Raw genomic sequence first — 14,599 nt, forward strand, 5'->3', positions numbered from 1 at the left:
AAATACATACGAGGAGATAAAAATACTTTCTGTTTATAAAAGATCAGATTTGCTTATAACGGAAGAAGCTCCATAAACACTGAAATCCTACAATTCTGCCACAAATAACATTGCTGTAACAACAGAGCTCCTCACGTTTAGATAAAAGCGTTATTAATTGGGCCAAAGAAAATATACTTAATTTTCAGAATTGGTGCACATGCTGATAGTGATTGAAAATCAATGTGAATAATACTTTTTTCAAAGGTCTTTGAGACGCATGTTCTTTCCATCTCGAACTCTAAGTCAATGCTGCAAAGTGAGAAAACACATTTTTTGTGCTAACCTTTCTAAAAAATTCATTTTGCACTACAGACAAATTAAGAAAGTGGTTTCAGCTGTAGTGCAAACTTTAGTCTGAGCAGATTAGAATTTTAATGAGATGTGAACAACATTTAGGGTTTTCTCGAGAATTCAAAGGAACTGTTTGATTTCAAATCCCAGTACTTCCAAAGCCTCCGAGATTCAGAACTAGAACTGGATCTGCTGGATTTCAGAAGTCTCTTATACCCTGAGCTGTCAACTAAATGAACGTCAGTGGCTATCATGAACATAACTGTAAGAACTGTGACACTATAAATAGGATTTTCAAAAACAGGAACCTAAAAGTCATGTTCTTAAAGACTCTTCTGTTTTCATTTAGGTACATAATACTTTTTCCTTTCGGAAATTAATCCTAGAGTGCTAAAAAGTGAATTAAAACTAAGGTGAAATAATAAGCCATTATCTGAGATTGTGCTCATCCCACTAGAAGGACACCTCTGAGAGTGCTACAAGGTCTGAAGACAGCCCCTTCATCACCTTCAAAATGTTACTGCATAACACCCCCAACAGCCCCCCATCCTGAAAGGCCATGTATTACCTGGCTTGGATCCTTCAGGGACTGTCCCATTCCAGACCTGGTGTAAGAACTCGGGTCTGTTGTCATTCATGTCAATGACATTAATAACAATGTCAATCGGATTTTCCACCTGGTTTCCGTTCACGTCCACCGCGTGTGCTCTCAGCTGCAAAAACCATCACAAGTGTTAGGACCTGCACGACCTACAGGCACAAGCACACACAGTAACGGGGACGGGAAGTTCCAGGCCAGACATCTCCAGCTCAGTGTGTTCTGCTCTCTGCCACTGCTCCCTCCTATCGACCACCTGAGTTTTCAGGTTGCTCATGGAACTGCCTTTCAGACTTCTGAACTACTCTAAGTTGCAGACTGACTTCTTTGATTTGATGAGAATGATTTTGAATCATGTAGTTTTGATTAACACCAATGCCTCCTGTCATAGATAAATATGGTTTTAATAATGACTGTTAGAAAGTGGACTATAGAAATACGCAGATTTATATCAAACAGACAGGAACCTACTAACAATAGACAGGGAATGAACACTGGCATCACTTCAGAAAATTCTTTACTGGCTTTATGGATAATGAATAGATGTGAATGAATTGGGAAAAGTGTATAGAATAGATTTGTGTTACCTGGAACACCAAGGGAAGGTTTGTGATAAATCACTGTCAGTAAACACACTGGAATACCAGGCTAAAATTAAGCTAAAGTTTATGGACTGAGTTTCAAAGAAACTAAGACACTTAAATTTAATGCCCTGGTTGTCAAAAAGGACTGAGTAACTACCTTTGACAGTAAGGTTTACCTAAATCATCTTAAATTGGACAGCCAAAAAGGAACACTGTACTTTCTGAAAATATAAACCTATGTATCCAGGGCAGAGCCTGGCAACTGCAACTTTCTGCTACAGCAGTCCCGCTGAAGCCCATTTTATATATATATATATATATATATATATATATATATATATATATATATACACACACACACATCTCTTCTGGCTACAAAACTACTGGAAAGGAGCAAGAGGGCATTACCAACTCACCACTCTGGGTATGACTCAAACAAATGCCAATTCCCAAGTCCGCACATCTTGAATGCCAATGCCAAATTCTCAATAAAAACCCTGGGGACACTGACTGCAGCTGTTCTCCTGTGAGAGCCATTCCCCCTGCCTTCCCCCAGATGCCTCCTGCTGCCGCCTCTGTTCGGAAGCAGCACACAAAGGGCTTCCCGGAGCATGAGGCAAGGAGTGTTTTAATTCACAAAGTGCTGGAAACGCTCTCTAGGAGCTGAGTAACTTCTGTAACGATTTCCTCGTGGTCTCTCAAAAGCAGAGACAACTTTAGGTCACAGCCTGGTCTCCCCCCTTCCTTCAAACCTTTTTTTCCCCCCACTAATACTGGAATCCATGGTCTACTTTGTCAATTTTTTTAGAGCAAAGAATATCATTTTCATAAGCTGACAGACCTAATTTACAATTCCATTAAAATGCTTAGATTTGCCCCTGAAAATGAAAATTGGTAGGTTATTCTTCCCATCCATTTCTCAAATCACAGCTGCTGCAATTCTAATAGCAGTCACGTCCTAATTTAAGTTGCTGAATTAAAAGTAAACTTTTGAAAAATATACAACACAGTGGAGACTGTGATCAATGGTCTGCAGCTGAAATATAAGCTACAGTATCCATATTTCAATCTTTTAAAATTATTTACCTAAACACATTTAATCACTGTTTACAGAAGTTAATGTATTTAAGCTGCTTACATATAGTAAGAGTTAGCCTTAGTAAGCACAATAAACACAAATCTGCTACAAACTCTCCAAAACATATCGCAGAGAAAACTAAACGCTGGCTGCTCACGTCATGTTTGAAGCAGATGTTAATCTTCAATTTGACAATCTGATTTACCATAAATTAAACTCTTACATGGAAAGAAGCAATCTGCTCCCGGTCCAAAGGCTTTGTCACAGACAGCTGTCCCGAGATGGGGTTGATGATGAAGATGCCTGTTGGAGGTTGGTCAGCTCCTGGGCCAGTCACGCTGTATCGCAGCGAGAGGCTTTTGTCACGATCGGACCTAATCTGTGTGTCAAAAAAGAAAACATTTACATTAGCTACCAACAAGCAGCGGATGGGATTGCTGCTGTGACATGCAGCAGCTCTTTCTTCTTCTTTTTTTTTTTTTCCCCCCATCTTTAAGCTAAACTTGTAAAAATAATTATTCTGGAAATGGTATAAAGTCAATATAAAGTCTGGGGTTTTCAACTGGACTCTTTGTTTATCAGAAAGCTGGTCAATGAATTTTCAGGAACATAAAACTACCCCTGCTTATTTCTCCTAACAGAATAAATTGTATTAAACCAGAGCAAATAAGTATTCTTACCTTACACAGAACTGTTTAGATCCCAGAGAAAACACACACTATCACAAAACTATGTAAGAGATAAAAAGTCTGGTTTGGTTTTTTCTCCCCTCTCATAACTTCCCAGACCAAAGCTACAGACTCTCTTCAGCTACTGCCAGGGGCCCTTTAGAAACTTTCCATTTTTGTTTAAAGAGTGAACCGTGGTCTCACCTTCCACGGAAAAAACCGAAGGGCAGTGCATCTGTGAGGAGCAGGTCAGTTACCAGCAGGCACACCAACGACGTTCTATCAACTTGGGCTAATCCCCAAACTCTACCACGTTCCAACAAGTCCTCACAGAAGTTGATCATGGCCAACCAGTACCACGGTGGGAAGCCCTCTTCCGTGCCGGCGTCCTGGCAATGGCCACATCCGTGCTGCAGAGTCCTGTGGAGCAGCTGGCGTCCTCACCCCACCACATCCCATCTCCTCCTCCTGCTCACCTCCACACCCTTCCTCCTGGTGGAAAACTCCAGTGCAGAAGACTGGAGAACTCCTGAACCAGCAGAGGTCCTTCCTACCGGCCTAAGGAGGCCACCACAGCACTTCCCACTCAAACCAAGGTCACCTTCCGCCAGTACAGGAGCGTAGGGACAACTTAAAAAGCCTGGTAAATGCAGCCCAGCCCGCTGTGCACCAAGGCAGCAGCAGAAACCAGCCCAAATGACGCTGACAAACGTCTGGAGTATGAACAAGACATCATTCACACAAAATCTCCTCAAGAGTTCTCCAAGGGACTCTGAAACCACATTTCTATTAACTTCCTTACCCTAACTAATTCCTGAGGAAAAGGTCCTCTGGAATTTTCTGGTAGGTTGATCGGAGGAATAACCCAGTCTCTCTTCTGCCTCTTCAGAGGGCTGCTGTGCTTGTATTGTTGCCATGGAAATACGATGTCTTCGATTTTCTTTTGGTCCTTTCCCAGGTACAAGATAAAATAAAGCACATGTTAAAAGGAGAATTACTAGTAGATGTTACGAAATAAACTCAGATACAATTACATAATGGACTGAAAGGCTGTCTTTCCTCTGTGTTCACAGGGCTGTTTTATTTGCATTCACGGTGCAGTACGAAAATAATCGAGATTAGTTACAGCTACACTGCAAAATTTTAAGAACTTGCTTCTCTTTTTTCCTTATTTTCAAGCTGGAGGAGAAATGGAATTACAAACCACTTATAACATGGCACTGCTGTGTAAACTATTCTGCACTTTCTGAAAAGTAGTTAATATTTTGCAGAATTTAATAGTATGCCTTTATGTATTTCTCATTAGCCAGAACTTCAGTTCAGGTAATGTGCTACTGTACATTAAATTTAGATCTGGGTGTGCTAAAATATAATTTGAGTTCCAAGAGAAGTTTAATACATACTGGTAAGGAATGTCTCAAATATTTATGACCCTATTAAATCCCATAGAATTAATGCTGTAATTATTTTAAACCTATGTCAGCTATGATGGATGCAGTAGATGACCCACTTTACACATCGGGCATTAATCTCTGCTGGGTGTCAACATTCCCTGCCGATTCCCTTCTCTGTCTGCCCTCGCTGCAGGCCTTTGGATGCCAGCACGCGTACAGCCAGGCTAGCTTGCTTAAGGGTGGAGACAGGGCTACAAAAACTTTTTCCAAATCTTTTAATAGAAAAACTTTTTTTAAAAAAAATCTAATCCAATACACCACAGAGTAAAAACCGCTGCCCAACTGAAGGCCAGATTCCACTACTCTACATTCTGCTGTTGGAAAGGATGCCTGACCTGGATCTTCAGAAAGAACAGAGCATGCCCTGGTATACCCAAGCACCTGCTCTTTATTTACTAGACTTTTACAGGAAAAATGACAACATTTCCTTTGGTAAAAACATGCCTTAAACCAATCATCAAGTAAGTAAACAAAAGAAATGAGGATGACACAGCTTTGGTCTTCAGTGTGTGCTCGGGAAACAGGTCTCGCATAACCACGCTGTCTGTTTTGACGTTAGGCTTAAATCTATTACAGGTCTGTTAATCTATGAATAAATGTTGTGAAGCACTTTGTAAGAGAAGGCCAGAAACAGCAGGTAATGTAATAGAAAAAGGCAGTAGACCTAATATCGTTGTCCTAAAGTAAATGCATTGTATTCTGTGTATTTCAAGGTTTGACTTTTGTTATAGTACATGGTTTATCCTACAGCAGCTTCCAGCAGAGGGAGACTATCTTCCTTACCAAGTAGCGCCGGAATCATGAATAATTTACAATCTCCAATTTGATTATGAAGGAACAAGACAAAGCCAATATTCCCTGCCAGAAATGCTTTCCTACTACTGCTGTAAATCTACAGCTCCCATCTATTAAACGTGACTGATGCATTCTAGCACAAATTTGTTTATTTTGCGGTTATATTTAACCGCCTGAATGAATACCGTAATACTTTCAAGCAATTTAAAATAAAGAAATGACCACGTCTGACTCGAATTCAGGTATAAATCTCAAACTATACAATCAAAAAGCTCAAACATAAATGAATGCTATCTACTTAAACAGGCATATCTTTCCATACCTTCACAAAGCTGCAGAATAACAGACCATACAGAAGTCATTTCTAAAGCCCCAGCTCTCCAGGCACTAGGTGTCCATTAGCAAACTGCCCCACAGAGAGGTGCACGACAGACCGAACGAAATCCCTATTTTTAGGCCTGTCTGTGCAGATACATTTACGCAGGCTGCACTCGGCTGTTGTTTTACCGTTTCTGAAGCCTCTGTGAAGGCTGGTTCAGGGGTCAGCTTCACTCTCATTCGCCATTCTTCCTGGGTTTCCTTGTCTTGAGCAGACACGACGAACTCTGTGGGCTCCGCTGAAAGTTGGAAGCTTCGCTCTGCATAGACCACACCATCTTCACCTACTCGGAAATCTTCTGGCTCACTGCTCCCAAAGTGTATTTTTTTGTTTCCGTCACAGCTTTGAAACTTTACTGTAAAAGACAAAAAAATGAAGAAAAAAAATAATGAAAAAGCAGCCCAGTGGAACTCAGTGGGATATAAAACGCATTAAGAATGAATTCTCAAAAGCAGAAAGACTCAACTTCTTGCTGCTATTATCACATGCAATTATGAGTTATGACTTGTACTTTAGAGGTCAGTCCACATAACGGCGATAGCCTGAGAGCCGCTAGACAGTTTTCAGTCCTAGATAGACTGCCTTCCCCGCCAAAGACCTGCCCCCCCAGCAAGAAAACCATTTCCCTCCCTGTCCTATGCCACATTTCCATTGGTTTCCAGTGGAATGGCTGCAGGGATTTGCACCTCCAGCCTCACAAAGATCCAGCGGTCAAGTCAATTCATTAAAAACACTCAAGAAACTGCGTCACGCTGCCACCGTAACTGCACACACAGCCGTGACTCCAGCGCCTTCTGCGCCAACGGGGGTAAGGCAGAAACCCAAAGTCTGTTCACAGAACAATTTCCGTGCCCAGCTCGGCCGGCTGTACCACCTCAGGGACATCCCTAGGAGCTCTGGGCCTGAGCTTCCTCATCCCTCCCCTACAAGACGAAGGCAGCAGTAAATACCTCACAGAGAAAATCCAAGTTAAAGACTTCACTTTTTTTTTTAAAGCTATTTCATGTACCACATACATCCATTAATCTACTTAGGAGCTTCCCATTCTTGTTTAATTCCCCCCCTCCTTCCTTTCGTCCTGCCTGAAAGACGCATATTTGAACAAGAAGTCAGTACAACTGACTGTATAGATAATGATGTGAAGTGCCAGAACCAGCAACAGGCTGCATCTTTCTTTACCCAACTGCTTTCACTACCACTTCTCTTCTGGGTTACCGCAAATAACAGCAGGTTAAAAACGCAAGCGTGCTTTTATAACCAGTGATCGTTCTTTGATGCTTCCCCAATGATCGTTCTTTAATGTTTCCAGAGCATTATGAAGTATTTTGATTGTATGGGCAATAGAAGTTGCAAAACATCATTATGAAGGTTGTGCTGAAAAGCACATACTGAAGATGAAGATGAAATGAGGCTTTATGCCTCATTTCTGTTATTGGACTTTTTATATTGTGCTAAACCATGCACAAACTACTTAGCTTCAAAAGCTAAAGGTCCCTCTCAAGAAAAATCACTACTAAATGTCATGCATCATATGCTTTCTTCTGTAACGCACTGTTTTCAGGAAGGTACTGTGGAGAATAACTGTACCTTTTTGTATTTGAACTTCAAGGACCGAGACGACGTTCAGATGACACGTAAAATTTGTTTCCTTACTGCACCCTCCAGAATCCCTCACTTGCTCTCTCCTGACAGAAGAGACTGTACTTTACAAGGGTCCATCAGGCACACGAATGTGACAAAGCACAGCACTCCTCCAAATCAACAACAAAATGTCAACCTGCCCAACACTGATCTCTCTGGGCTGGGCAGGGATACTGCTCCTTCCAGGAGGCTCGCAGGGCTTGAAGGTCTGTGTGCAACGCCAGCCTCACCCCAGGGAGAAGAGCATGCCGTGGCCACGAAGCACTGAACCCAGGACGAACAAACCCGAAATCTGCCCGGGTAAAAGGCTGAAGCCGCACCGTTAGGGCTCCTCCCGTGGCCCTCCCTCCTCACTAGCAGTGACAGTGCTTCACCGAAATGCTAACAGACACCCAGCTTTAATGCGTGTCGCTCTCCAGGCAGTCCCCCTATTGCTCCTCAAGTCCCTCTTACCTGCTGTGCCACAAAGCACACGGGAGGGACTTCCTTTCCTATGGATCTACAGACTCCACGTCTGAAAGGTTGAGAGAAGGTGACAGAACCTCTGGCTTGCTGTCCACATGGGAGGAGAAAACGGACAGGCAGAGAAGGTCCAGCTCCCACATGCCGACCATCCCCTTGGTCTCCCATTCTTTTCAACACCAAGCCTTGCAGCTTGAGTCAGCTTACTGGGACTGAAACGCCACAGCCAACTGAGAAAACGCACGATTCTAAGCCAACAACATAAACCTGCCAGTTAAAACAACCACACCAGCACCCAGGAATCATTAGCACAATCCTCATTCTGTAACCCTGATTACCCAGCCCCCAGAGCTGGACATTGTGTATTGTTTAGCACAAAAATAGAGGTGTCCAGGAGGAGTTTACTCAACAGTCACTACATGTAATGATTTAAGAACTTAACGACTGGACTGCCAAACAAAGCTGCTAGTACTTGGGTTCGGAGGCACAGACCACCCATACCCCAGGCATGGAGAAAGCTGGGCCTCCTCCAAGTGTCATCGCTGTTCACAAACAAAATTTTCTCAGTCAGAAACAGCTCACATTAAGAGACTAAGGAAAAAGCCCAGCCAGCAATATAACCCATAGCTCCGTGCCTCTGCTGACATCTCATCTCAGCTACAGCTGCTCTCAAAATCTGCTCTTTAAAAGAGTGTCTTGACCAACAGGACGAAGAGCGGGCCAGATTCACCTCTGACTGCTCAGACTTACTTCTGAAAAGGAGGGAGCAGGAAAGAGAATTAATATTAATCTAAACTTTGATCATTACTGATTTGCAAAAAGGTGGAATTTAAAATGACTTACAGTCATTATGGTCCAAAAGACGAAGATATCACAACAATATTTTATAAAAAATTATTTCCCAACTATTGCACAGTAACATAATATATTCATTTTATATATATTCAAATTAATAAAGAAGATAATTTCTTTCCCCCATCTCTTTACATGTAGACTCCAGCAGCCAAAAAAAAAAAAAAAAAGAAAGAAAAAACCCACCCTGCTAGCCACTTCATTGCTATTCCTCCTCCAGGCGACTGTACATTATGAAATTCAATGAAAATCCTTTTCCTTTGACAGTATCCTGGTAAAAATGTATAAAATTGTCAATGCTTTGTGAGAATTATTCTCCCTTTGCAAGGAGCACACATTAACAAATTATACTCAAATATAACCATCTATAATTAAATTCCCTTGACAGAGTACAGGTTGTGCAGTAGCTACTCTCCCCCTAGTTGCACGGTTATCAGTCTTGTAAATTCGATTTAGATCACTTTGCTTCATTTTTCAGTGTTCAACTGGTTCGAACAACAAGCGATTTCCGACTGTAGGTTTTTAGGCAAAGATTTCTGCAAAAATGCTACAGGAAATTTTTTTTCACCAAGATTAATGCCTGTTTATACCAACCATGTCCTTTCTAACAACCGCACGAAAGGGAGGCTTCCTTTCCGAAAGTCACTTCATGTTGACAGAGTAATCATATGGATTCTTTTCATTTTAAAAAAGGCTAACTAGATATACTGTGCAGCATCTTAGGCACTTTATATGCAGTAGAAAGAGTAATGAAGTATCTGATTTTACTGCTTTTTAATAACACTCTCTGCATAAATGATCAGATGTGAGTATCTCTCAATCTGTAAAAAGAACTTGTGGACTTTTAAATATTTCTCTTTTGAGTATTTCTGCATCTTCCGGAAAGTACCTGCTTTTAACAAGTGTATTATTTGAAAGCACTAGGAAGTATTCAATCATAATCTGAAACATAACTACTCTGGTTTTAAAGAGGCTACCTTTGGTCATATCAGCGCAGTAATACGCAGCATGGGAGTAAATGTAATTAGTTCACATGCTCAAAATAAGGCTGTGCATGAGGATTTAAAAAACCAGGGTCTTTAAACACAGGAAAAATTGTACTTAATATTAGCATATGATTCTTATTAAACATTAGACCCTAAGACAAAAGACCATTAGTATCCTAATCCGAAAGTTTCTTCTTGTCCTGAAACCAAGACAAGTATTATCTATTAAAAAGGAAAAGAGGAGGATGTCTGTGACTACAACAGTCTAAAATGACAATCTACAGCTCTGTGGTATTAGAGCAAGCTTTCAAGTTAACACTCTTGCATGGAAGTAATTACAACATTTGCATACATGTGTCGTGCACAAAACGTTAAGAACTAAACACGCAAATTCATTTAAAGCGCACTGGAGAGCTACACCACTCACACTCGGGTCTAACGAGATGAACGATTCACAGTACCTATAAAACACATGTCTAACCTCGTGCACCGTGCTAGTAATCTGCAGGTACCTGGAACCATTTCTCAGACAATAAAAACCTTTTTTCACCTCCGCATGCCGGTTCGCGCTCCTTGACAGCCCGCTTCTGCTCTTTTTTGTCTTGGGCAAATAGCAGCGCAATTACTTGACCCAAGGGCTGACCATAGAATGATATAATGAGCTATACTATTAACATCCATTTTTCATGAACATATTCATGTACAATACAGAATATTAAGACAGAATTTTCATTACTCGCTTTGACCCCGAGACAGCTGCTCTGAGATTGCCATCTGGATTTTTGCACTTGAAAATAGGCGATTCACTTCTAGGTAACACCCCCGTGTGTGCAAACACACAAAAACGTTCCTTCCTTTGCTGACACAGGATTACTCCTCCTGAACGCTATTCCCAATGCTTAAGCACCAACCTCAAGCAGGAGGCGTACCTAGAGGACGTTAGGGAGATGGCACCGAATTGCAAGGGCTAACAACACACGCACTAGAGCAATAAAACGCAAAACCCAGGTAGATCTAATCCACTCAGGTCACTCTGCAGCAGATAAAATAAAGAGAATAAGAAAGTAGCTTACAACCAGCTACCTGCCAGATACCACTTTTACCTTTGACAGGATGAGAAATGATATGAAAACAATCTGCTCAAACGGTCCGGCTATCTGCACGCCGCCTTCTCCAAGAACACGCTGCAGTTAATAAGTCTTCCTACTTTTCAGAGAGAGAAACTGGAGAAAACTGCACTAAAACACACTTAAAAATTAACTGCTATATAAACTAGTAATTTATTAGACTGGTTACTTCTGTATCTGTAAGGCGACCTGTTGGTCCTGCTGACAGCGTGCACATGCTCCTATTTCGGCTAATGGCTTGCTGGAGCGGCATGCGGAATGCCCACGGGACATCCTTTACCACAATCACGGACAACCTTTGAGAGAAGCGGGGGTTTGACGTCATGGTAGACCATTACAACCACAAAGAACTGAACTACATTCTCACTCGCCTTTCCCATCGCCAGCAGCACTTTTAAAGTGGGTCTGACTCTAGAACTTCCTGAGACCAGCCTAAAAACAGTATTTAATTTTTGATTTTTTGATACATGGGTGGTCTACAGCAAGCAGGAAAATGTCTTGTTCTCACTTGTAAGCTGAGAAAATTAGCAACAGAAATTGCTGATGCAAAGTAAATATGGAATATAATCAGGTTATTTTAGACAACAGCATCTTCCTACCTGTATTATAATTCAATTTATCCTCATATCCTTTAGAGAGATGTCAATGCACCAGTGTTGTTTCTAATAGGTTCTTCTAGTCATTTTTCTAATCCCCTTTTCTTTTCCACTTTTATAGTCATGCACTGTAGTTTATCCCATACTCCAGACCCTCCAAAAAATCTCAAAGCACTACTCATTTTGAGCTCTTCTGGAGTAACCAACCTGTGACACTTCAAAAGAACGCCTGGCTGTCAAAAGGCAGCTGCTTAGGCAAGCCTGCTAATTCAGTGATTGCTCTTGGAAACCTCTGCCTTTGTGCCCAGCACCGGGTTCTGCCACCCCAGCCCACGCGGCGCAGAAGGCCGCTTCGGCAGGTCACACGAAACCAACTGGAGTTTTGCCACTTACTAAGGGCTAAATATGGCCATTTGCTTCCAATCCCTCTTTTCACTTGACTTCACAAGCTTTACAGCCTGGTGCCAAGTGAAGGCCAGGCTATGAAGCTCACAAGAGGGGCAAAAAAAAAAAGTGTCACACCAAGAAGTTTCAACTGAGATAAAACTGGGGACACATTCAAGCTATTTACCAACTTGAGGTGTCTCATGATCTGACTCAGAGCAGCTTAACTTTCCACATTTCCATGCTGTACTGTTTGTTTAATTGTTTGTCTATTCAGTTAGGAAAACAATAATTAAAAGGAAAAGTGATTTGCAAGAGTTATGGCTTAATTCCTACTGTACACTTATTTCATTAACTGAAAGCAGTTTCACAGTGATCTGCAGCAGGCATTAGGTAAAACCTAGTACTAATACAGGAGTTTACTCTGTGGAATTGAGATGCTAAGTGAGTAGCCTACTGCAGAGAAGCTGTAAAGTTGTACAGAAAGTTGTACAATACGCTGGTAAAAATCGTTTGTGCAGTTACTGAAACTAATGCACATTCAATGCAATTCCCTTTCCTGCCCCACTCCCCAGACTGCTAGTTCTAGACAGATAAATATGCACGTTTCCTAAAAGAACATGCTTTCACAGCAATCTGGCAGCCTACACAACAGGACAGCGGACAGAGACCTCCCTCTCCCTACTTCTGCAGCATATATTTTTCATTCTTCATTTGTACAATTGCATTTTGAGATTTTTTTTCCCCAAGTATTTTGTGGCAGGGTGCAATTGGGAAATAGTAGCCCAGCTCATGCTCTGTCCTACATTAGAGGGCTCTCTCCTCACAAACCCTGCTAACCCGAACACTAAGGTCTATTTTTGAAGTATTTTCTTTCACAGGTAGCTATCACCAGACAGTCCGGTTCTTGTACTCACAGGGAAAGACTCGCGCAGCTCTTTAACAACACGCCATCGAGTTTCCAGTTCCCATAATCCTCTTTGTTTACAGAACAAAGTCGTAGCAGGCATGCCAGAATGAAAATGGGGATAATGTTCTTTCTATTCGACAGAAATGCCTCTGCAGCTTTTCAGAGCGGGAATACCAGCCATCAGCAAAACACAGGACTGGTATCTCAAACAGAGTCCAAATTATATCTGATTCACTGATCCTTTTCAGGCCTTGCCTCTGCCGCTCACTGACACAAAGATCTTCTGCGCTTTGACACCCCTTTTGTCTTTATCGTAGAAAAAACAAAATGCAGAAAAAGAGAATAAGCATCTTCGAGAAGGGGAAGTACTTATCTTTCGACAATTGCTTTTGTTTCAAAGCACAAAAAGGTTTCTTTCCCTTTTCCTCTACTCCGTGTTGTTTAAGGCAGTTTCACTACAGATGAGCCTACAGGCCCCTGCAGAGTTCTGCACCAGCTTTTTTCTAAATGATGCTGGCTGAAAGAAAACTCGGTAATAAATGTCATTTCTGCACTCTGGAGTACGCAACACACCTTTAATACTTTCCCAAGTATACCAATCTACACAGTAATAAAAAGAAGGATTAAACACTAATCTCTTATACCCATAATGCATCAACTGACTACACCTGCTAAAATCCAATTTGGTAATTAAAAAAATGTATCTACTGAACAGTCAAACCAGGAGACTAAAGGGAAAGTACTGTCTCTGCAGATAGCTAGCTCAAAACAGTTTCAAAATTCAGGCACTTAACACAAACCTATTTTTACCTCTATTCATTTTTATGTGACCTTCAGCAGTGTGAGAAACAAATACCTACAATTATGGTGCAGCAATTAAAGGGCAGCTTTATTGCTACAGTAATGACTTAAAGATCTAGTAAAAACTAGATAAGCACCTCTGCCTTCTAGACTATCTTTAGAAAATGTTTTAAAAGTTAGCTTATTCTTTTTTTTCTCCCCTCCTGCCCCCCCTCGTTAGCCATAAAGAGAGAACAGAGAATAGATGCTTTCATATGCTCTCTTTGCTGACTGTTCCCGGCCCAAAGTCCTTCTAGGCTTCAGGTTTTTAGGGTTTTTTTCTAGCTCTTCTTCCTTTCTTCTTTATTCCTCCTCTTCCCCCTCTCTCTAGGTGTTCCATTTTCTAGATTTTTTTAAACTTACTTTATTCCCTGATGCTCCCATTTCCCTGCCCCCTCTTTCAACTGTGCTCCTGACAGAGGGGCAGAGGTGCTGAAGCGTCACTAATTTCAGGTCGCCAACCCAGGCTTCAAGCACACCTCGGCAGAAAGAGCCTGTCACTGGAGGGCTGGCTTTAAAGAAATAAACTAATTAATCACTAAACAAAAATGCAGGCTCCTGGAGTTTCTGTGCAGAGCCAGGCCTTGCTGCAACACCAAATGGGTGCACGCTTCCCAACGAGCTGATGATCTGCTTCACCAACCCAACCGGTCAGCAGTTTTCCACAGTGGCTTAAGCCCCCGCACGAACAGGGGTTTAGGGACAACAACAGAACGTAGGGGAGAACCAGGCGTGTATCACATTTCGGCTAGACGCCACTTCTCACCATGAAAAGAAATACCGCAAAATAAAGTGACAGGTTTTCCTCATTCAATTATAGGCCTGCTCCGGCAGAAGTGAGTGTTGTATTTGCACTGCGTTGCAACAAACAGAATTCCCAGCTCTGACCAAATGGCAGTGATCCTGCCAACG

General features: G+C 41.8%; 1 protein-coding gene across 1 annotated transcript in view; it reads right to left on the reverse strand.

The window, feature by feature from the left end:
• The window catches only part of CDH2 (cadherin 2), a 111,986-nt gene that overhangs the window by 30,023 nt on the left and 67,364 nt on the right, over window positions 1-14,599 (reverse strand). The window contains exons 3-6 of the mRNA XM_086472757.1: window positions 6,018-6,244; window positions 4,064-4,210; window positions 2,817-2,972; window positions 902-1,046 (exon numbers count right to left, since the gene is read on the reverse strand). Of these exons, the coding sequence (XP_086328883.1) occupies window positions 902-1,046; window positions 2,817-2,972; window positions 4,064-4,210; window positions 6,018-6,244 (675 nt within the window). The remainder of the gene's footprint in view (window positions 1-901; window positions 1,047-2,816; window positions 2,973-4,063; window positions 4,211-6,017; window positions 6,245-14,599) is intronic.

This window comes from Leptosomus discolor, chromosome 13 (assembly GCF_034619465.1).
Source record: "Leptosomus discolor isolate bLepDis1 chromosome 13, bLepDis1.hap2, whole genome shotgun sequence".
NCBI lineage: Eukaryota > Metazoa > Chordata > Aves > Leptosomiformes > Leptosomidae > Leptosomus > Leptosomus discolor.